The 25483-nt window shown below is 35.8% G+C and overlaps 1 protein-coding gene across 1 annotated transcript in view; it reads left to right on the forward strand.

The window, feature by feature from the left end:
* CNGB3 (cyclic nucleotide gated channel subunit beta 3) overlaps nucleotides 1-25483 on the forward strand; it is a 57725-nt gene that overhangs the window by 15110 nt on the left and 17132 nt on the right. Inside the window, exons 4-10 of the mRNA XM_048939585.1 lie at nucleotides 12681-12823; nucleotides 14339-14524; nucleotides 15099-15311; nucleotides 17239-17285; nucleotides 18210-18296; nucleotides 19662-19726; nucleotides 21955-22077. Coding sequence (XP_048795542.1) covers nucleotides 12681-12823; nucleotides 14339-14524; nucleotides 15099-15311; nucleotides 17239-17285; nucleotides 18210-18296; nucleotides 19662-19726; nucleotides 21955-22077 — 864 coding nt within the window. The remainder of the gene's footprint in view (nucleotides 1-12680; nucleotides 12824-14338; nucleotides 14525-15098; nucleotides 15312-17238; nucleotides 17286-18209; nucleotides 18297-19661; nucleotides 19727-21954; nucleotides 22078-25483) is intronic.

The following is a 25483-nucleotide window of genomic DNA, read 5'->3' on the forward strand; positions in this document are numbered from 1 at the left end:
CAAAGGCAGCATTTATTCCTGAAAACTCCCACATAAACTCTTTGTCCACAAGAAAAAATTTGCTTTCCCTCTGGACATATACTCATTTTTCAAATATAAAAGTACACTGCAATGGACATTAATATACAGCAGAAAGACATAGCTCTGATTTTCCTACAGCTGTCTCCACAGTATTCTGAAAGCATAGATACAGACAGCTACCAAGGCGCTGAACTGCAACAGAGACTGAAACTTTCAGTGTCTGTTTGCTAATGGCTTAGATAGGATTCCACACAAGTCTGCCTCTCTGCCAATGCGTCGTTTCTTCCCTCCACCTCTAATGACAACATAACAGAATAATAGTCCATTTCCATGAATAGCTATTTGCTGAGCAATAATAATTTCTAGGAAGGAGGGCTAAGAGTATGCTGTCTCTTCACAGCAAGAAATGAGGGAAGAGAACAACACTCAGAATCTAATTTGCACTCTAGTAGAGGACACTGATATCTTATTGACAAGGAATTAGCATAAAACTTAGTTGCAGTCTTCATATTATACCAAGATTTCTTTCTACTGGGGAGGGTTTGTAAAAACATGTGTGCATGTACATAGCCATACAATTTTTTTGAAATGAGGCACAAGCATTTCAGGCAAGATACTCCACAGCATGTAAGCAAATGTGGCACATCCTCAGGAAACAGCAAGGACTCCTCTTGCCTTGGAAGCAGGGAGCTGCCTGAAGGTCCCTTTGCAGAGGTCAGCCCTGGTTGAACTCCTGCAGTGCTTCTCCCCACTGTCACCAAAGGTAGGGCCAGCCTTCAGTGGCATTGCTTTAGATCTGGCCCTGAGCATAGCAGTCACACTTCCAGGAGGGGATAATATGCTTATTCGTATAACCATTTCTCATTTCTGTACTTTTTATTTTAAAATACTTCTTTTTTTCCTAACCTGAAAGATGACCTTGTTCCTTTACCACGTAGTTGAAGAAAGTTACCACCTTTGCAGATTCCAGGTTCTGCCAGTCTCAGTTCATATTGATGACTAAAGGAGGATGCAGCCCTTCCCTCGATCCCATCTTCTCATCCTTTGTTTTACACTTGCTCAACCAGGTGGCTGCTGAATCAGCTAGATCCAGCTGGAAACATTCACTTGTCATATGGTTTCCTACAAACATGAAGACAACACAGAAAGGTACAAGAAGGATGAAATGAAGTTGGCAAAATTAGGAGAATCAGACAAGTATCTCATGAGATTGTCACCCTGAGAATAATGGGCTCTAGCAAATAGAACAGACAAGACAATCTGATGGTTTCTCTTGGTCTTAAAATGTAAAAAAATTTCAAATACTTTGAAAGAGGCATCAGCAAAGTTACTGCTCTGCAGTGAAATAAACCCAGAAATACACCTCATCAATCACAAAGCTGAAGGAATGTCTTAGTTATGAGTAGAATAATTATGCTGACTTCGGTTCAAGTTAAAACAGTTGCAGTTCACTCAAAAAAATCCCAAACCCTAAGGTCTCCAGACCACCTTGCTCTGCAAGAAGAGTGGTACAGTCATTTGTACACAAGAGAAGACACCATCATTTGCTTTGTGATGGTATTGTTTGGAACCCAAAATCTAATGGGCAATTTTGGGAAGACATAATTACAAATGTGACACAGGAGAGACAAATGCAAGACTTTGATATGATCCTACACTGAAGGGTGGCAATCAGCATAGTGCTTGGCACATGTGACAGTTGGTTAAGACAGCTGTAAAGAGTTATGGCATAGAGGTGAGTAGAGGTGAGACAGATATATAAGGAAGAATTAACAGCGGATGTCTGGCCCCAAGGAGTGAGACTAAGAAACTGAAGCAGCCTAGAATACATAAAGGATGAAAGAATGGTACATGAAACAATCAACTGAAAGCATAGCAGAGAAAAATGGAGGGATAAAGAAGCCTTCAATAGCCACTTCTCTCTTCTGTGTATTTTAAAAGCCTTTAAGCCTGGATAAAGTTGTAAGAGTGTTTCATCTTTCCAGATTACCAAGATGATTACACTGTACTATTTATACTAAGGCAGTACACGGAAACCCCAGTCAAGGGTGGTGAACTCTGCTCTGTAAAATGTTGTGTAAAATGACAGTCGATACTTGCAGGCCACATATCCAAGAGTATATGAGAAAAAAATATAGTAGGTAACCAGGACTTCAGATGCTTTCACATTTCACCTGAAAATGCTCTGTCTAGAAAAGAACAAAAAATTGAATCTGATATGCTGCCTACAGAATCTAGCTACCATTAACAAAACATATTCAAATAAAATGCACTAAACAAATTTTAATACAATATAATTATTAAATAAAATATGCTTAACATTCTCACACAATGTTCTGCTTTTGCAAATTCAGAAACCTAGCCTTCAATATTTTCCAGGAGAGATCTTGTACTGCAAACTGTCATGAGAGCAAGTGCTCAGGAAAACTGAATTGCATTCACATTTTTCCTTTTGCCTTTTTCATAGCTACATACCATTGCCTAGTAGGTTATGCCAGCCTTTCTAAAGCCTGTAAAGGAGATGCTTTTTCCTCACTAATTTGGTTAATAGCAAAAAAAAAAGATAACAAAACAAACAGAGATTAAGAGTCAATTTGCTATGTGGTGCATAGCCAGGTTAATAAAGAGAACTCCTGCTGGTAACCTGTTCTTACTGAGGAATGTATTTCATTTAGCTCAATTACCTCAACCAAGAAAATTAGAGTGCTTATTAGTGCTTGCCATCCACTAGTTGCTACACATTAATTCACCATGCAGACATATCCTAGAGAAATGATGCTGAATCACAAGAACAGAATCTTAGCACCTCAGTGAAACAGGTTGATATCAACTCTCTACAGTTTCCAAAAATCATAGTTTACTGTTACCATACTAGGAACCTGAAAAGATTGCAATCGTGGTTCTAAATTCTAACTGACTTGCAAGAAAGTAAAACAAGTTCAACACTGAGCAATTCTGAAAAATCCCATTTTAAATGGAGTTGCAAACATATTTTCTAAAGAGAAATACCAGCAGTACATAAAATTGCAGACAGATGTAACACACTTTGTACATTTTGTAAAATCAGAATTCTTTTCTTAAATCTCATATTTTATTCTGCTTATCTGTCACAGCTCACAACTTTTGCTGCCTGCACTGGAGTTTCTGCAATGGATAAATAGAGAACCCCAAAAAATAAATAACAATGTGTTGGTGGACCAAATTGGATTAAATTTGTTGAAAACATAGGTGAGGTGTATGTTCCTAAACCCTTTAAATTCTGTTCTGTTCTGCAGTTGCCAATGCTATCTAATGTGGTTCACACTGTAGGACAGTCAAGTAGGTAGCCTGCAGTTGGAAAAGTCATGAATTTAGAAGTTTTTAAGTTTTTTCTTGAATATGAAATGAAAAGTGTAAAAGGATGAGAATGTCCTACACAGAATGAAAGAGCACTATTGTGCTCTTTTTTCTTCCTCATGTTATTTTAAATTATATATTCACCATGTTCATAAATATCTACTTCTCACTGCATAATCAGTAAAACTTTTTAGTTTAGAATGTGTAGGAAAACAAGGTTATGACTTGTTACTTTGTCAGTGATTTACTTCCTTAATTAAAAACATTTTGAGTAAATCTTCTCTGGACCAAACACTTTTCAAATTAAGAAGATACCTTTTGGTGAAAGAAGAAATGATAATTTATTTAAAATGTTATCTTGGTTATTAAATATTTGCATAATTCTGGTGTGGGGGAAGCAAAACAATGAGCATCACAACAGGTGCACTAGTACATCTAATATATATGCAACACACAATAGCAAGGACATTAGTGTCTTTATTTACAAAACTAAGAGATGTATAAAACTAAAACCCACCATAATACTTGCTATAATTCAATAGAGTAATACTGTCACTTACTTTATAAGAAGTGTAAGTATTCATGTTTATAATTAGTCTTGCCCAATATTTTTCATTAAAATTCTCTGTATCCAATTATTTGCTCATTTTCCAAATATTAGACTTCAACACGAAGTCATCCCATGTTGTGGAGCACAAGAGAAGAACAGGTAGAGACGGGGATCTGACGAGAAGTCTAAGTAGTCTGGCAGTCCAGCCTTATTTCATTTTCCCTGCTTTTGTCTAAACTAATAATAATAATAATAGAAAAAGAAAATATCAATGTTAGATAGATAGATAGATAGATAGACAGATAGATAGATAGATAGATAGATAGATAGATAGATAGATAGATAGATAAAAAGGTGGATTTCTTATCCCATATTCACAGTCGTTAGAAAAATTTTGTTGAGAAAAACTCTTATGAAGAGGTTAGTGAAGCTCTGAAATAGATACTTTAGGAAGACTATGGAATAGCCATCACTAGAAATATTTTTAAAAAGTTTAAACAAGCATCAGTCCAGAATGGTGTAGATGTATTTCATCCTTTTTTGAGTGATGGGAGATAGGATTTTAGCACGTCCCAAAGTTCTCTTCAGTCCTACACACAATCACAGAATCACAGAATGGCCTGGGTTTGGAGGGACCTCAAGGATCATCAAGATTCAACCCCCACCTGCCACGGGCAGGGGCACCAACCTCCCCATTTAATACTAGACCAGACCGCCCTGGGCCCCATCCAGTCTGGCCTTGAACACCTCTAGGGATGGGGCACAATATATATTAAATTAAATATATTAAATATAAAAAATATATTAAATATGATATGATATGATATGATATGATATGATATGATATGATATGATATGATATGATATGATATGATATGATATGAAATATATATTTTACGATTTGAATGAATTCAGGTGGGAAATCAAAGTGTCAACTGAAAATAAAGCTTTTCATTTGGGAAATTTTATTGCAACCTTTTTTAAAATTCACACTTTGTAACATTGCAGTGTTTTAGCTTTTTATTCCCCTATAGTTATTAAAAATTAAAGAGTAGAAAGTTTAATGAAGGATTTGTGCTGTGCTCGTCAACTCTATACAACGCTTATGTGTATGTGCTAAAAAATATCTTTAAACATTCCTGGTAAGAGACAGATACCTCAAACAGAGAATTAATCACTTACAAATAAGAATGCCCCAATGGCACAACAGCCTTGTTTATTCCCATATGGTGCTTTCCTATAATGTTTTGTTTTTGTTCTAGAATGATTAGTGACAGACATGATTCTGCCTCTATTTTTTAAGTCATGGTAAATATCCAGTGGAATTAAGCAACTTTATATCACTACTGACATTAAAGAAAGGTGATTATTAAAAGTTAATTGGTACTTTCAACACATATCCTACTTTGCTTTGCACATATCATACTGAAAAATTGCTTATTAAAATAAAAATCTTATTCATGTTTTAGTCTGGTACCTCAGATAGAAAGTCATATGTTTGGCATTGAGGCAGCTTTCTCCCTGGAGAGTACCTTAAAGAAGATTAGAGGATTCACAGCCTGTTGTGATTGAATAACTAAGAGGATTGTCAAAGAAGCTAGTATGACAAACCTTTGAACTAAACAGGAGGAATGGCACGCAGCCTAGGTGATTAGATTTTTATCAGTGCTGCATGAGGAAGTTTGTTTGGAGCCCAATGTCAGTAGATAACTCAGAAAGACAGTGAATGTTGTTTCTACTTTGTCCATTATGCTGTAAGAATAAAACATGAGATATGCAAAATGAATTATCTTTATATTTTGTTTCAAAACACTTGCTTAGGGCCAACACAGGCATGATTTCTTTACACACTCTGAACAAAGGAATGTTATCAATTCCAGTGTGTAATTTAATTTACATGGTGTTCACTTAAAGCTTAGTAATGTATATGGTCTATTCTTGAACATATATATAATCAGAAGTACTCACCCAAGTATTGCATTGTTATCTTTAAATTAATCAAATATATTAAAAAATTGTAGAGGAAAAGTAACATCAACTTTAATTCAAATTGTATTGTGAAGCAAACACAGCCCTAAAATAGAATGAAAATAAAAAATTATTTTTTCCTTTCTTAGTGCAAAGAAAATTTAACGTACTGCCAGTGTTAAAAAACATGCAGTAAACAGGAAAAGACGCGATCTCTTGGATTACTAAAGTTGGGTGTCACTCGGCCACTTTTCCTCTTAAAAAAAAGAAATCACGAGGAGTGGGAAGATACAAAATTTAAGACTGATGTGGAAAATTAAAGTTAAATCAATGACTTCTTGAAATTCCATGAGATTGAAAGTGTCAACAATTTATTTCAAGTCTGTAAAATAGTATGAGTGTGTTAGAAGCTCACTTCACATTATTAACATTGGAGCTGTTTAGATTTTTTATAGCAACTGACCTAGTGACACCTATGCAAATTCACTAACTTATTCACTTTCCCTGTCCTTATGTATTTGAAATTTTCCAAAGGTTTCCTAGCTATTCATTTTATTTCATTCTTGGGCATCATTGTCTAAGACACCTTTAATGATCTTAGCTGATAAAATCTTGCAGTATATCACAATTATTTCAGCCGCTACTCACTCATAGAATCATGGAATCATTGCAGTTGCAAAAAATCCAGCTATCACCTAATACCAAGTCCACCACTAAACCATTCACTAAGTGCCACATCCACACATCTCTTAAATACCCTCAAGAACTGAAACTCTACCGCTTCCCTGGGCAGTTCATTCTGTTTCCTAGTTACACTTCCATGAAGAAATTCTTCTTGATATCCAATCTAAATGTCCCCTGGTGCAACTTGAGATAATTTCCTTACATTCTAGAATATTAGAAGGCTGTCTAGATTGAAATGCTGTCACAGCCTTTAAAGAGTTAAAAACTTTCATATTAATTCATGCTGTTTCTGTCCATATTTATTCTTACAATACTGCTCAGCTCAAATATCTCTTTTCCCTGACTGTTTATCTACCAAAACTTAAAATAAAAATAAAGATCTGACTGCCTCTCAACATCTTTTGTAGTTCTTTTATAAGACAGGTTGTCTAGGCCCTCAATCATTCTAAGACACTTTATCATTTCCTATGCGAATTCACCTTCATAGTATAGATGGTCAGAATAACTCCCACCATTTGTTTATATACCTATATTAATGGATCCTCCACAAACAAAATAGTAGATGCATTCTATGGCTACATTTTCCTCATTGCTTTTCATAAGCAAAATATAGTATGGTTCATCGGCACCCTGCTGTGGAATGAAACTACTGGATATTTATCTTCTGCCATCTGCAATTGAAAATACTACCATTCACAAAATAAATTCTTACAATACAATTTGATCTTAAATAAATGTATTCATTATGCAGCATTAGATATGCTCTTATTTCTATTATTGTCTAAATAGCTTAATTTTCCCATGTAGAAATTAATCCTACTTTTTGGAAGTAATCTTCCCAACTCAATTTCCTGTTAATCATCATTAGCAGACTACTATATTTTGTACTAAATAAATTATTGAAGAAAATACAAAAGGTCATTCCTAAATGTCCATAGAGTACCTGTGAAGGCAAAGGAGGATAGACTCCTTTCATAAATATTTAAGAGAAGAAGCATCTTAGTTATTATGAATCTCTCTTCAGAGAAGTTTTCTGCTGACTATGAAGAAAGTTTAATCAGAATAGCTAAAGTTAAAGCGGAAGAAAACCATGAAGTTTCCTAAGTCATCTAAGGTTGGAAGTGGGAGTAGATATGGGTAGGGTTCTGGCCTCTGTAACTGTACCCACAGTGGACTTGATAGTGCATGCTGAGGATGACTTTGAATCAATACCTTTTATGATGACCAGGTTTACATTTTTCTGTCATACTGAAATCTTTCTCAGCTATACTATTGTTGTTTGTGGACATGTGTGCAGCTATGCATTGTCTCTTCTGAAAACTGGTTATTTGAAATAGAAGTTCTACGTAATTTATTCAAGACAACAAATTATTTATTTAAGATACAGGTTTCAGTTTTGTCAGTAAAAACAGAATCTCTTGCAAGAACAAGAAGTGCTTTCCCACATAGACAGGAGAAAGTTTATTAAGTGATGTAAAGAGAAGGATTATAACTGAATTCAGCAGAAAGAAATATGTTGGTTTTTTTTCAGAGTGTATGCATTTATGAAATACATTATCATAGTACTTCATACCCTACGGGGTGACATGGAAGATAAAAGAGGAAGTTGAACTCAGTATTTGGTATTCATGGCCAAAAAGCAGGAAAGAATTGAACTCAAGATTGCAAACTAGTAAAGGTTAAAATTGCTTTATTCTAAAATCACCCATAGTATTTTAATTTCTGTATTGTTTGAACTCTTAACACAGAAAGATTCAAAGCTGCAGTACTTAAAAGATGTTACACACATTAGCACACTCTGTGCTGCATTTCCATAACCTGTTCTCTCAAGGCCTTTTTCTTTTCCTGTGCTACAGGTGCTTAAATATTTTTTCTTCACTTGGGGAAAATTACATCAAAGTAAAACCTACAAGATAAAAATACTTAAAAAAAATCATTATTGTTATCATTCTATCATTATGTATATATTTCCATTTCTAAAAAATACATTTCTAATATAATTCTTTCATTAGATATATTGCTATTGCTAAACAAAAAGTGTTTGAGGTAATCATGAAGCCACATGCTCAGTACATGAGATTGAGTCCTAACGTTCCATTTCTTGGGCCATGTGAAGTTACTACTTCTGGAAAGTAGTTCCACTCTGTAAAGGGATACATACTTTTGTAAGTATAGGTCTAGTAAATGTAAAGTACTGCATAAAGATAAATTTGCTTAAAGAATAATGCATCAGCTTAGAGGCAAACCCTTGCATTCAGCACAGATCAGCACAGAAAAGCAAAGAAGTGTTTTTCTGCCCAGCTAGGCAGTGTGCCAGTAAGGAAGGAGATTTGCCTCTGAATCTGCAAATCTGCTCCAGCATAGCACAAAATATTCAACTATGTAACACAGGCAGAGGGAAAGAAGCAACTGGTCGATATCTCCAGCCTATTCACCCTCTGAAAACTTTCATACACAGAATAAAGCCAGAAAGAGCCCAGTGCAAAATCAATACAGTCTGTAATTGCATCTGTGAGATGAGAATGAATATGATTACATATTCAAATGAGGCATTATTTCCTTCACAGAGGAGATTAAAAGCATCAGTCATAGAATTGGACAATTGGAGAATTAGAGAATCATTAAGGTTGGAAAAGATCACTAAGATCATCTAGTCCAACCATCAAGTCAAACTAGCCCTTCTCACAGGTACAAAATATGAGTCGTAGCAAATGGGAATCAGAAAGTACTGTAATGCAGTGTGATGAACTAATTACTCTCATTGAATATGGTCTCTTTAAAGCAGAGAACAACTTTAGCAGGCTCTCATACCCAGAAAATATGCTCTTGCTCCTGATGGCTGTTCAAGCTTGTCCTACTGGCAGATATGTGCTTAGAAATACGAATTTATAAAACATCTATAAATAGTGTTAATAAAAGGCTTACACACTAAAGAGCACACACACAGGCAAAGGACCATCTCCAAACAAAAAGAGGAAAACACCTTAACTCTGCTGGAGAATTGATCTGAGGGCAGGCTGGAGGTACTACTGCTCCTGGCCCCAGTTTCCACCCTGAGTACAATATGCAGTGACAGGTAGCCATGCGGCACTGGCATCACCTACTCATGGCAAGTGCCACTAAATATGTGAGAGAGAGAGGAGTTAGAAAGGGCTTCTTTAGCCAAGGCATTTTGAAGTGTGCCTTCACAAGAAGTACACACACAAATTACACCTTCAAATCAGCGGTGTTCAACTTCTAGCCTCTTCCATTTGTATTAACCACAGAAAATTTAAGCATCTCATTACTAGAAAGAGGAAGAAATCATGCAAATCAAGTGGCAAGGAAAATCAATTTCTTATCAACTGTGTGGCAAATAGCTTTAAACAGATTCACGGATCTTCTAATCAATCCCAAATAACAACATGATTCCTCTGGGCTATACTGCAGAGATAGAGCTCCATGTTTATGATAAAGAAGACTTTAACTTGTCTTGGAGAGGCTGTGAAGCAACAAGAAATCCTACACATCTTTTTGGCTTCTCCCTCAAAAGCAGATAGCAGAGGCCTTTGTCACAACACTTCTGATTTTTTTATTTTTTATTTTTTATAAAATAGCTTATAAAATAGTGTATTTTTTTATAAAATAGCTAATGCCTTGGGCAAATACAGCAACAGAGAAGACTAGAAACTATTTGAAATTCCTTGCATAGAAGCTGTAAAAGTAATTGTGACATGTTAGCTCAAAATAAGAAAGCATTTCATTACACTGCAGATGGCCAGGGTGAAGGGAATATGTGAAACAAAATAAAATGTGATGAGATGAAAAAGTGTATTAGAACAATTTGATTAATCTCCTGTCTGAGAGTTTTAAGAAACAGAATCTATAGAAGTCTTAAATTAGAGGAATGATAAGCACATACTTCAGACTTGTGCTTTTTCTGCTTTTAATGATATAGCTTCATTTTATCCAATGGTTTTATTGCTGGAGCATTTTCACATCCTTAAATTATACTTCTTTGGGCAACATGATATGTGTTGTGTCTCCAGAAAACTGTGATTCTCAAAAAGCTCTGACATTCTCCTTTTTTAGTTACAGCTTCTGTTAGGAACATAAAAGTAAGTTTAAATGTTGAGGAGACGTGGTGTTTATTCAAAGATCACTTTGTATTTTGATATATCACTTTGTATTTGTGATATATATATCACAAATGTATTTTTCACATCTTCATTCTCCAAGATATCGTCATGCCACTTTCCCTGTATTTTTCTTTGAGAAGTTCTTAAAAAATGGAAAATTTCAGGCCTGCTTCATTCTTCATCTGCTGCTTCTCTTACTGTAGTATTCTCATCCCCATGGTATTTGATACTGAGCTGGAAAATTGTTAAGAAAGAAAGGACAGTAGTCTATTGTATTCACTATATTGAGCATAGCTGGCAGGATTGCAGTACAGATGAAGCAGCTGAGACCAGTGTGGGAGTAGACCAGTGGGTGCACTGCACCAATCACATCTGTCTCCAGCTGTCTCTGACACTACTGTGGAACACCAGCTGAAAAATGTGTCTAGGATACAGAACAAAATCATAGAATCATAGAATCACCAAGATTGGAAAAGACCTACAAGATCATCCAGTCCACCTATCACCAATAATTCACAACAAACCATTTTCCCCAGCATGACATCTAAAAGTTTCTTGAACTCCTCCAGGGTCAGTGACTCCACCACCTCCACAGGCAGCCAATTCCAGTGTCTGACCACTCTATCAAAGAAGAAATGTTTCCTAACATCCAACCAGAATCTCCCCTGGCACAACTTGAGGCCCTTTAGTCCTATTACTAGTTACATGAGAGAAGAAGCAGATCCCCACCACACCATAATCTCTCTTCAAGAGCAGTAAGGTCACCCCTGGAGGTCACTACCCTCCTCTTCTCCAGACTGAACAATCCCAGCTCCCTCAGCCATTCCCCATAAGACTTGTGTTCCATACTTTCATTGCCCTTTTCTGGTCACACTCCAGAGTGTTGATGTCTTTCTTGTTAGTGCTCAAAATGAACACAGTGCTCAAGGTACGGCCTCACCAGAGCTGACTACAGAGCAGTGATCACTTCCCTCCTCTTGCTGGCAACATTGCTTCTGATACAAGCCAGGATGCCATTGGCCTTCTTGGCCACCTGGGCACACTGCTGGCTCATGTTCAGCTGAGCATCAATTGATATCTCCAGGTCCGTTTTCTCTGCACAGATTTCAGACACTCTGCCCTAAAATCCATATCCTAGTCTCTACATAGAATTCCAAATGCATGGCAGAGCTGGTTGGCACTCAAAAATGGCTCCTGCTTGCATAGTAACAAGTAATTGAGAATTAAGGTGTCAAACAAAAAATACTCTCAGCTAGATTTTCTAATCAACTGTGTGGTATGTATAGGTCTGATTAAAATCATTAGTGTCAATGCAGAATTTGTGAGTGCAGGTGCTTAAAAATTAAAGGTCTCCAAGCCTGAAGAAAGGATGAATGCTGGAGTGTAATCTTAGTGTCACTACATGTCTGAGTAAACACAGAGTTAGTGACCTCTTAATGGCAGAGGAACTTTTAGCAAGATCACCATTATTCTGTTTTCAGTTGCTAAAAAGAGATTTTTTTTACCTACATTTATCTAGAAGTCATAAAAAAGCCTAGATAAAAAAATGAATGAAGTTGGCATATTCTCTCCACCTGCACCACTGCATCAGAGTCTGTAACTCATAGTAATGATCATATTTTATTTTACAGATGGAGCATGCCTTGTATCTTAGCCAATACATAGGATAAGCTCTACGCCTTAAGAAGCCAAATAAGAATTTAGTGAGAAATAATGGTGGGAATTCATTTGTATAGTAGGCTGTACAGAGCATAGAGTACCCTGATCTTCTCTGCTTGCATTATCTTGTAGACTGCTGCAAGTATCCAGCAGTGTCAATGGACATTAACAGAAAGCAACATAAGTTAACTTATGTGACCACCTAACAGTGAATTAAATGATATGAATAACCACTGTGTTCAATACAGATCCAGTCTTAACGTTTGACTACTGCTTGTACTGTAGAATTAGCACAATTTCTTCCATAGCTTTCCACCACATGAAACTTTTCCTCTTTTAAACAGCACACAGAAGGCAACGTCTCAAGGATTCCAAACAAATGAATATGCTGATGCCCAGCTTCAGGAGATTGTCAGAAAAATGCGGGAAAGGACCACAGCCTATAAGGAAAAGCTGAAAGACCCTGTGTTGTCCTCCCCTGAAGGCAGTCCTACAGCTTGTAAGTGACTCTAGAATACATGAAACAGTTGTGTATCTGCTGAGTGTAATGAAAATTCTGTTGCTGGAACAGAAAATGCTGTGATAAAATTTTTCAGTAAGTAAGTTTACCTTACCACATCACATTTACTCATTGAAATGGGTCAGCTTGTGCCCAGTGAAGTCAAGTTATCTGTAAGTATTTGCAGTAAGCCAGGTCCCATGGTACAAGTTTCTTTTGAACCGCATTACTGCAGAATTTGAGGGAAAATTTTTGACAATGTCTAGAATTGCCTCTGTCAAGGAGTTTTATATATTTTAAAATAGATCCTAAATACCTTTATTCATTATGATGAATCTAAAATTTATGAGGAAACATATCTATCTTACTAGTAGACACAGGCCAGTTTGAGATTAGATCTGTTGTGTGAAAGTATACAATATTCTATCCATGACAGCAATCTTCTAGATACACTGATTTCATAATCAGTCACGCATTTCAAACAGAGCAAACTCATCTGAAATTCATTAAATATTGACTTTAGATAAAATATGAAACATCAAACAAATATAATGCTCTTCCTCTTTAGAGGAAAATTTGCTTTATTTCTTTTTCACAAAGAATCGAATGTGGTGATTTGATATTCTGCCATTTTGAGATGTTTATTGTTTATCCAGTTTTTAATAAACTTGAAAAAAATAGTGTCAGAAGTATAATGAACTGTATCAATGAATAAAAGAACTCCATTTTTTTTTTGTTTTAAATTACTCTTCACTCATTTACCTTTTTTGTTCCCCTCATAGAGCTCACAATTATTTCTTTCCAGTCGCTATTGATCCACTTCTTAAATTTGCTTCTAAGATTGTGTAGCCTACTCAGAAGTAAAACAACCTGAATTAATTGGACAAATATGTGGGCAAAATTATCCAGCATAAAATGGAAGAATGGAGCTCAAAGGAATGACACTAGGCTTTCTCACCTTAGAAATATACAAAATCATAGGCTTCCCATTTGTTTCACCTGCTGTGTCGTGCATATCAGATCTCACACAAGGGGAGAACTCTGCCTGTGGCAGTGATGTCTTTTCTAACCTCCATCCTAATTGTACACATTATATGCAACAATCATATAACAGGAAATGCACAGGTGAATTAATGAAAGCTGAATTATGAATTACTTCAGTCTTTTATGGCACTTGTTCTGGGCACTGCCCAAGGAACTGCAGTAACATATATACTGCACTCAACATGAAGTTGGGTGATAGTATTATTAGCAATGATTTTATTACTAGTATGACTATCACTATTAGTGATAGCAGATGTGTGTGATTATATCAAATGTTATTTTATTCTCCAATCTGCTTTCTAATGTACTCAGTATTACAATAAATTGTAGCTTTAATCACTGCCAAGTGTGTTTAGAAGAGTTTTTTAATATGATGAAGGTCTTGTATTTGTTAAAATAGGATATTGTAAATTAAGCCACTGTTAAAATCTCACATTTTGTGGCATTCTATGTCACTAGCACCATCAAAGAAGAAGCCTCCACCCCCACCAAAAGAAGAAAAGAAAGAAGAAAAGAAAGAGGAAGCAGAAGCAAAGCCAGAAGAGGATCACTACTGTGATATGCTGTGCTGTAAATTCAAGAAACCTCCACTGAAAAAGTACAAGACCTATCTAAAGCTACCAGACAGCATAGATTCATACACAGGTAAATTAAAAGCTGTGCTTTAAAATGGGGTAAAACCATGTTGAAGTGATTCAGTTTAACATTGTACTTGCAAGCCAAAGTAAGATCTACATCATAGTTTGCAATTCAGAGGCACACATATATTGTACCCTCAAGAAATTTAATTCCAAATAGGGAAAAGAATGAAAACTGATGAGAGTAGTAAATATTTAGAAAGACAGAGCAATTTCTCTGTTGCCACAAAGTTGGTGTATAAAATAACTGCAGTCTCTTGATCTAAATTCTGTCCCATTCATTAGGGCCACTTAATTCTTGCCAGTTATAGCATGTACCAACAAAACATTCTGAGCTTTTTCAGATGCATTAAATTTTAAATGCTTTCACAAACTCTTCTTTTTGCCCTTTTGCAATTTCTAATGTAATTCTTAGTTTCAACCTGTGTCACTTTATCAGCCTGTGCTAATTAAAAAAGGGATAATTATAAGCAGCTCTCTCTGCAGGAAGGTTCCCAAATACTGCATTAACATAACTATGTCTAAAAGAATAAGAAAACGTTGTGATTTCATATCTGTAAATGCAATGTTCTGTCTTTCAGATCGCCGTTACGTAGCTTGGCTCATGCTTGTGACAGTGGCCTATAATTGGAATTGTTGGTTTATCCCCCTTCGCTACGTGTTTCCATATCAAACTCCAAGTAATACAATATACTGGTTTGCCATAGACATCATCTGTGATATCTGCTATCTGTGTGACCTGCTGGTTTTCCAGCCCCGAGTGCAATTTTTAAGAGGTGGAGATATAATAGTAAGTATAGCAAGTGGGATTTCCACAGGTAGTGACTATGCATTGAATTACATTATAGAAATCTGCTAAGGTTTTTATTAATGTACACAACTTTTTGTACATGTACATGTAATGTACACAACTAATGTGCACTATCAAAACTACACAACTTTTTTGGTTAGCAAAGTATACCTATATTCTTCTTCTCTGATCTTTTATTATTCAGTTTTGGAAGAAGAAAGCATATGTTTTGGGCTGCATTCTGGACAAGCATTGGAATTTTGCATAAGAAAGTCCTTAAAAATAGTAGAACAGACTAGAAAATAACAGATGCAACAGGCAAAATAAGCATAAAGTGCTTTCTTACCAGGAGTAAATAGGTGCACCTGTATTGGAATGAGTGATTTTATGATTATATGCTCATATGTGCATATACATTTTGGCATGTTTTATGTGAAACATTCAACTTTCCATTCACATTATTCAGGAATCACAGCTGAAGACATCACATGTTCTGCTAGAGCTGGACAGGATGTAAATGTTTTCTTACTGATAGTGAGATTGTAAGATTTTACAAAAACAATCTCAGGATATTTAAACAATTATTTATTTGAAATCTTTATGGGGGGAATATATATATATATTTATAAACAACTCTGCCTTTTGCTACTGTTTTATATCTTCTTTTTACAGAATAATGCAAAATAAAACCATTAGCACATGCCTGAAAAATGGTAAAGGCTTACCTTCAACATATAAATAGGGCATATAGAGCATTGACTTTCTTAAATATCTTTCCTACTTTCTATTCTGTAACATTTTATAGAAGAAAACCAAATGCACAGAACAAATGAGTTTAGAATTTCCATGTGACACTATTATGCCCAATAAACAAAAAATTCAAAATCATATATATTCAAAATCAATTTGGAATTGGATTTACTTCACTGCTTTTATGTAAAATTCTATATATTGTGCATAAAAGAAATTGCTAATACATTTACAGAGGAAAATCAGATAGAGCTACATAAATAAAGTGCAGATAGATATTGAATGCAGTGCAATGTATTTTTCCATGCCTAGCCATTCAGTAACTGGCAATCTTGCTGAAATCCTACAAAATTCAAGTTTTATGAACAAGGTTTAAATTGTAATGGAGGAAGCTCACCTTCCATTTCCCTGAAATAAGACCGCTGAAGCTGGTTGTACAATACAAAGATTTTAGTGAGTGAAGAGATCATCTTCTGCTGGATCTCCTGCATTTAATATAATGCCTAAAATGGTGAAAGTTAAAAGTCAGAATGGAAATATCTTTAAGGTTTTAAGGCTATTTTTAAAGTGCTCCTGGTATAAATTCAGTAAGTATAATAATAGATACATTTCTCTGCTCTTGTGATTTGCCCTTCTTATTAAGGTATCAAGATCAGTTCCAAAGGACAGTAATTTAAAAACAAATGCCTAATCATTACTAATGAATGCAACGTTGATTATTATAATACTTAAAATGCTAGTATGTTAATGTTGGCTTTCATGAGCTAATTTTGTACAGCTCTATTAGAATCATTCTTTGCATTTCTCTAGAAACTACTGATGTCAAAAAGATCTTTTGGCCCCAGAATTGAAAAGTATTGATCAAGCAACATCTGGTACAAAGACTTTGAGAGGGAAGATGCAAATAAAGCATACTTCATTAGACAAAAGCTCAGATTTGGATAAAAAGCAGATAAACCCCAAGGTCTAATAAAATTTAGCTTAAGGAAAAATTGGTCTAATGAAAATACTATTTCTTCATTGGATTGATATTACTCCATTCATTCTTTCAGACCATTATTAATGGGAATATTAAAAACTTTATTGTTAGAAGAATATTCTTACTGTAGAGTAGCAAAAATCATTCTTGACTTGTGGTTCTTGACTACAATTTTTTCTCTTTCCATCATCACTATAGTCAGACAAAGTGGAAATGAAGAAATTCTATCACAGCACTGTAAAGTTTCGGGTAAGCAGATCCTTCATTACTGGTGTCAATACTGTTGTTTCTGTCAGAAGGATTCCATGGGATCTTTTCTTTCCCTGAAAATCACAGCTGATTTTAAAAGTCAGCAGAAAGAGTAGAGTTGATGGCATGTTAGTTCTATCTGAATATGGTGTTGCTTCATCCTTATAAATGTTATTTACTTCTAAAACGTAATAATTACAAATGCAATTCTAAATAATAATAATTTGACAAAGTAAAATTAGTAAAATTCACAGAATCATAGATTATTATGATTGGAAATGACCTTGAAGATCATTTATTTGAACCATCCACATATCACCAACATTGACCACTAAAATACATCCATAAGTACAACATCTATGGATGATATGGAAAGGAAAAACATCCAAACACAACAAAAGCCAGTATCAATAATAATAATAATAATGTTAATAGTAATGAGATCCTATGAACCCATGATGAATATTCTGTATGCAACAGATGGCTTTTGCAGGCTGCAAGCAAAGAGTCTAACTCACCATGCTTTCACACTGCTTTATGCATCCTGGCTTTAAAAGCAGTAGAAATTTCATGTGGATTTCTCTCTACGCCTCTGCTTTCCAGCCACATGTCTATCGTTCCAGTCTTGTCAGAACCATAGTTGAAATAACAGAATGTATTAATAGCCAAACATCTGAGACTGTCAATTCCTATGAAACAGGTGAAAATCTCAGACACGAGAGACTTAAAAGTAGGGCAGAGCAAAACTGTTGCTGTTTCCAAAGAGATAACCTTCCCTAACACTACTTTGGTTGTTACAGGCACAGCATGCTGACTGTTGAAATTTTATACTCAATCATGATTTAATCTAAGTAGGTTTTTGACAGCAAGTAAGTGCATTACAGTTATTTTGGATTTTAAACTGATCTCTTTGCTCTTCAACAGCTCGATTTGATATCAGTATTGCCATTTGACATTCTATACTTTTTCTTTGGATTCAACCCAGCATTTAGGGTAAACAGGATGCTAAAGGTAAGTTCTGCATTAGTGATAGATGACTAACCACACATAAATGCTTCTAAAAGTCAGTGAAATATTGTTTATAATATTTAGGAATATGGAGCTTAGAAATTGGAAAATATCTTCAGGAATCATCTGAGTATATGCAGCATCAGTAAAATAAACAACAAAGAATACAAGTCAAGATATATTCTAGCCAACCAAAGTCCTTACTCTTATTTTTCTTGTGACTTCATTATTTCCTACTTTCTAAAGGTGTCTTGTGTTTAACACTGATTCATTTTCATTATTTGAATTTGATTAATCATAAATTACATCTTTAGTTTTCAAAGATCCGAAACATTCATTTAAGAACCAATTAATGCCAACGTATTTTCTCCTTCTGATGGTAATGACAGGTTCTGAAAAGCAAGCATGTGAATTTTAAGGACAGCATAAACTGTACACAGCATATATAAAATTCATAAACAGAGTTTTGTTATAGACTCCAAAGATGTGGAACGTGCAATGGAGAGTCTGAGTTGGGGCTACACAGCAGCCCTCTCCCTCCCTTTCATTGTACTTAACAGACCACTGCATGGGTTAACAGGTTCCTTGCAGGCAGGGACAAACCCTTCTTGAGCTCTCTGTGCTATATAGGCTTTGCATAATTCCCTTCCCCATTTTAATGGCTAAATGTGACTTTGGAACCATTGTCTTTTACTTTCTGTTGGTAAAACTGCCTCTACAGTCACAGTCACGATCAAAATACTGAGTATGCACATCCAAAACTATTATTGATAGTTGTGTGTCACAAGGTGAAAGTTTGTTTTCCTTACAAATCATTTATGAAACTGTACCTGACATATGTAGTCAAACATTGACAGTCGGCTTTCGTTACATTGAAGGTACAGATGAAAACTATGAAAACAAAATGATGGTGCTCTTCAGTTTGCAACAAAACTTCAAACTTCTATAAGTCAGACTGCCCCTCTGCTGCCATTTGTCACACAGCTATAAAATGTAATGAAATATTGACAAGAAGGTTCAATCTCTACTGCCATACCACCAAAATCTGTCTCCGACATTGTGGGTTAACATAATAAAATGAGAGGCATTACTTTCAGAGTGGTCCTCATATACCCATTTCAGGATACAGAAGTCATTCATCAGCAGAAATCTGACCTCTAGAATGAGTGGGACACAACACCCAAAACATTCTTTTATTCATTTACCTCTTTGCTTTGCAGTTCATCTCTTAGATAAATTTATAAAGTTAGACTGCTGCAAATTACATTATTTTCAGAATATGTATGTGAGCAACTGTCAGTACTACTGAAGAAAAAGATATGGGATGGAGGAGAGTGATTGGATTACTTTCACTTCTTTTCCATTCAGCATAACACATTCTTTGAGTTCAATGATCGTTTGGAAGCTATCCTGGACAAAGCATACATCTACAGGTATGTGCTTATTAAATCCTTATAATATGCAAACCCAGGCACAGAACACCTTCTGTTTGATTTCATAAGTTGCCAGTGAAGTACAGGATGGAATTTGGTACATCTTTAACAGTTCCATTTAAGATTAAAAAAAAAAAAAAAATCTTTTTATCTTTATTGTAATCATTCTAAATGATAAATGTAAAGCTTCATTCACATAGGGAATCCTGTCCATCTCAACTGGCCTGCTCGAGTACAGAGGCTATTTTCAGGTGAGATGTTCACCACTCTGAGGCTCCTGTCAAAATTTAACTTGTTTGAAAAATCTGAAAGAAGTTTCTTTGGCTAAGGAGCTAAAGAATGGCATCGTAAGGTTTCTAATAGCAGTGTCAAATCCTCAGTACTTGTTTATTTGTAATTAATAGTCATGAGCTTGAGGCTATGTCAAAATTTTTCTTCAAATATGCTCTACCCATGAACTTGGAAGTTTGATCCTTCACTACAATCTTCGAAGGAGAATCAGTTCAGTACAGATCTCAAACAGTGATTATAATTCTTGTCTATTGTTCTCAGCTTCTGCATTTCCCAGAATTTTGGTTCCAATTCAGGCAACTCATGGACATGGATATGGCAATTTTCACAGCTGCCTCAGTAGTCAGTGTTGCTGGAACTCAACTCGTCTACTCTTTCACTAATCCTATCAGCTAATAATAATGTCACCAGTCCTAGATCATCCTGTGTGATTCTTTCATCAACAGATTTCTTTGTCTCAGGCATGGGACAGGTTGTGCTCCTTTGTGCTTCTGCAGCATGAATACTATCTTATTTTAATAAAGACTAACATCTTATTTTATTCCAGAAATTATTATGCTTGTAGACTTGATATTCATACACTGCAAATGAGATATTTTGTGTAATGTAGAAAATCAAAAAGGAGGTTGAAAAATTCTTTTCACAAACTCACCAGTTTGAGTTTGTAGGAATGGAGCTAGCAAAATTTAATACATCTTATCTACCTATTATATTAGATTTGATACTTGCCCAGAGAAATACAATATGCATAGTATGAAGGGCTTCCAGAATCTTTGTTAAGGCCTCAGCTCACCTGCCTGGGTTCAAACCTGTGCAGTAGATCCAGCATGGTCAGTATTGTAACATTGGTAGATTATGTCAGCTATCTTCTGTTCTTAACAGCTTACAGTCCTACGCAGAGCTGTCCTGGAATCACACCAACATTTAAACAGAGAAATGGCACTCACCTGCTGGCATCCTAAAGAAGAGTGCACATAGGCAGATTGCTCAGTGACATGGAGATGCAAAGGAAGGCATGCAATGGCAAAAGAAGAACAGGCAAAGGAGAGCATTCTATTGAAGAAACCACAAAAATAGGATCTCCTGTTAACTTTATGGACCTAATTCAACCAGACTTTATTAAATTTTCATTTAACCACCCTCTCAGTTACTGTACACTCAAACTGTACTGCCTTTAGCTTTAGTAGATAGTGTCAGTACAGAGCAGTCTGAGTGTTTAAGCAAGTCCTGTACTTTTCCTTCTGTTTATCCCTTGGATACATGAATGTTTGAGTGGAAAGCTAAGTCCTGGAGATCTTCCTTTTGATCTCCATGCACTGAACAGAGGATACACAATGAGATCATTACTGTATTAAATAGAAAGCCACTCAGTGCTAAGTAGTTCATCACTGGTGTTATTTGAAGAACCATCCATAAGCATAAGAACTGGGATTAGGAATGATATAATGCCTGCTGTAGCTACTAAATCATACCATTCAGCAGATCTGTTGTAGGCTTCCTAGTAAAGCTCTTGTAAAACATTTCATTTCTGACCTCAGATATTTCTGGGCTCCGGTTCACAGATTTGGAGCCTATCTTGAATAGGATTTGGCAAACAGAGACATTTGTACCCTCCAGCCTCATTAATATTTTTTCATAGCCAGTTAAAGAAGTGGATTATGAAATTCTGAGGAAACCATAATTTAAAAATGATCCCGTGTCAAACATTCTAGGAAATATATCATATGACCTTGGACAAACATGAGAGACAGGATTTTTTGCTTGCAATTTTTTCACAGAGTAAATATAGTTGGGGAGCTACTTAGTGGATGCTTAGTATATACTGTGTTTACACAAGAAAAAAAAAAAGAGGTCCCATATTAAAAGGAGAAAAAACTACTAGTTTTTTTTTATAGGAATTCAGTCATCTGTAATTTGGAATCTGTTGACTTTTATAGGGTCATTCGAACCACTGGATACTTGCTGTTTATCTTGCACATTAATGCATGCTTGTATTATTGGGCTTCAGACTATGAAGGACTTGGCAGTACTAGATGGGTGTACGATGGCCAAGGAAACATGTAAGTAGAATCATAGAATCATAGAATCACTAAGGTTGGAAAAGACCTAAAAGATCACCCAGTCCAACCGTTCACCTATTCCCAATAGCTCCTACTAAACCATGTCCCTCAACGCAACATCCAGTCTTTCCTTGAACACCCCCAGGGTCGGTGATTCCACCACCTCCCTGGGCAGTCCATTCCAGTGCCTTTTCTCTTGCAAGCATTTTCCCTAATTTTGCTCCTTCCTGCGTCCCCTCCCTTCCCCATGACATTGCATGCAGGGTATATGTTGCTTTACAAGTGCATGGGTAGCTAAGTTTTAGCACCATGTCTACTGAAGAGCAGCTTTCACTACTAACACATATTTGGAGGGCAGGTGCAATGAATAATTGGTTTACTATTTTCAGCTTTTATAGGTTTATGAGTCAGTACTAAGCTCTAACTTAATTAAACATTTAGAAAGCTACAAGAACCATAAATTAAAGTTACTGACTGCCTGTGCCCATGGGAACTGTTAAAAGGATGGCAGAACAATACCTCAAGGAAATTGGAGGCACAGATTTTTTTTCTGCCACACAGCATTGTGTCATTAAAATGCAGCATTTTATTTTTGCTAAACACCATCATGACTGTTCTGAAAGAAATTCTACTGGATTTCTTTAATCTTTGGAGAAGGGCGTGCTTAACCATGTGGCAAGGGGTGTCCCCAGTGGGAAGGAGTGGGTGTTGACACTTGACACATTTTTCAGTAACTCCTTGTGACAGCACAAGGCTGGACACCAGATAAGGGGCACTCATTAAAATGATGGAAAGGAAGCTAAATTAAAATAAGCAAATTCCTAACATATTCTGATGAGTATAGTTATATAAAATCATATACAGAAACTTCCTATGTATGAAATAATTTGCGTTTCTTTCACAGACCATAAAATAGTTAAAGACACTGAGGCTCAATTTGTTCATTAATTACATTATTTGCAAAACCAAATATAATGTACTGTTGATGACATAAATTACCCGTTAAACAACTTTTCACGCTTCTCTGTTAATAGCTTGGAGACATGCTCTTATTGCTTTAAGTTTTTTTATACTTCACAACTGTGATGTGAAGTCACTGTTTTGAAGGGTAAGAAAAATAGCCTTTGGAGTAAAACATATTTCGTGTAAAGTAGCATTAATTTTTTTATAATTAGGGTTCCCTCCTAAAAAAAAAAAAAAAAAAAAAAAAAAAGACATCTGAAGTTTTCACATACAACTAAAATACACAGCTTGAACACGGTCACCAGATGAAAGCTAGCAGAACCATTGCTAGTTGCAGGAACATTGCAGGTTGCTCAGGGGAACAATTTATGTAAGTAAAGTTACACAGGTATTTATTCACATGATCAAGTATTCTGGATATCTCACAAGAAAAATGTATATTGAAGTTCTTTCACAGCTTTTTCGGTTAATGTCATTCTTGGGAATACTTGCCTCCTAATTAAAAATCAAGATAACTACGACTAAGCAACCTGAAGGCTCTCAAAGTAGAGAGCTTACTCAGTCTTTAAGCTTTTAATGCTTTTTCACAACAGCCTAGAAAATAGAAAATTCTTATCTTTCACAGTAAAAATATTCTACTTTCTACATTCTACATTCATGTGAAAAATTGGTAGAAATTATTTGCTAGCTTGACCACAGACAAAGCAATTGTGCACAGAGGCAATGGTCAAGTTTTAGCATTTTGTGGTATGTTTTCCATGAGAAGACAGAAACACTTTTCATATGATGTTACATGGAAATCACATGGGATTTAGGGTAGAATTTATTATATTTATGTATTATATTTACAATAATAATAGATTAGTAATTTAAGTCTTTAAACTGAGATGATGAAATAAAATACAGGAGTATATATTCCCATACATTTCAGTAACCCATTAATCTACCTCATCCTCACTGGTGATGAATGTATACAATTAGTCTTTAACATCAATTTAACTCATGCTGTATTATAAAATCCCAAGTATGTTGAAACCCAAGCTTTACTTCCACTGCAACAAACCCAAATCAGACACTCAAGATGTTCCCTGCATTAAAACTGCATTTGATGAACTTCCTGTAATTAGGCAACAGATTTCAGTCCTTCCTAATGCAAGTGAATATCATCACAGATGCAGCACCATGATGCAGAGTTTATGTGAAGAGAGCAACAGGATATTGAAAAGGTCCCTTAATTATAGATAAGTGAACAATTTGAACCACATGTGTTTATTTTCAGTCTAGTTCAGCTATGTAAGAGATTTGTTTAATTCCTTGGGAAAATGAACAAATTCTCTAGCAAGTGAGTCAAAGCAGGAACCTAATGTCATTGTTCTGAATTGACCCCCAGGCATATCTGTCTCCCTTGCCATTGCCTCTAAGGAAAATTAAACCCAGGGAGCTAAAATTCTCATGCAACCTCATCTATTCAACATGAAAATTAGGCATAAATCATTTCCCTTTGCTTATAATATATCTCTTGTGCCATTTGCAAGTCATCCATGAGTGGAATGCAAAATTCCCCAGCATGTACACTAATCAAAACATCCATTTGCATATTAATAATGTTTCTCTATAGATTGATGCCTTCCAGCTCTGAGGCAACTTAGCAGGTATCTGGAAATCCCAGAATACAGAATCATAGGATGATCCAGGTTGAAGACGACCACAACGATCATCCAGTTTCAACCCCCTGCTATGTGCAGGGTCGCCAACCACCAGACCAGGCTGCCCAGAGCCACATCCAGCCTGGCCTTGAATGCCTTCAGGGATGGGGCATCCACAACCTCCTTGGGCAACCTGTTGCAGTGCTTCACCACCCTCTGTGTGAAAAACTTCCTGCTAACATGATCACTGTATGTGCCTAGAATTATTCAACTCCTTTGGTTTGCAGTGTTCCCCCAGCATGCAGTAAGACTGCTGTAAAAGATATTGTAAAAGATGCTGCATATGTGCACATCAGCAATAAACCTACAAAAACTCTGAAGGGTCACACTCCTAGTGTTTGCCGTAGAGATCATTTTGTGCCTCTGGAAAAAAATGTGAAAGTTCAGCCCAAGCCTTATAGACGTCAGATCTAATGCTTTCAGACCTGCTGCCTGTAGCTATATTTCCTATAAGCCTTTGTAGTTTACACCTCACTGTCTGAGCTCATCATGCCCACTATTACTCAACAAATAGGTCACCCAGGAAAAAATAGGTACCAAGAAGGACATCATTAGAACACCACCTAATAAAATCTCTATTCTACTTCAAATCTGTCCTTTTTGTAATCAGGGAGGAGCCCTTAAATAATTCCTCACTCAGCTGTGTGAATACCACCTTAAAATCTGACAGCTGTATGAACAAAATTTTCATACATCAGATTAACCAAAACTATGTAAAAATTTCAGCATATTCTAAA

This window comes from Lagopus muta, chromosome 3, assembly GCF_023343835.1.
Source record: "Lagopus muta isolate bLagMut1 chromosome 3, bLagMut1 primary, whole genome shotgun sequence".
Taxonomy (NCBI): domain Eukaryota; kingdom Metazoa; phylum Chordata; class Aves; order Galliformes; family Phasianidae; genus Lagopus; species Lagopus muta.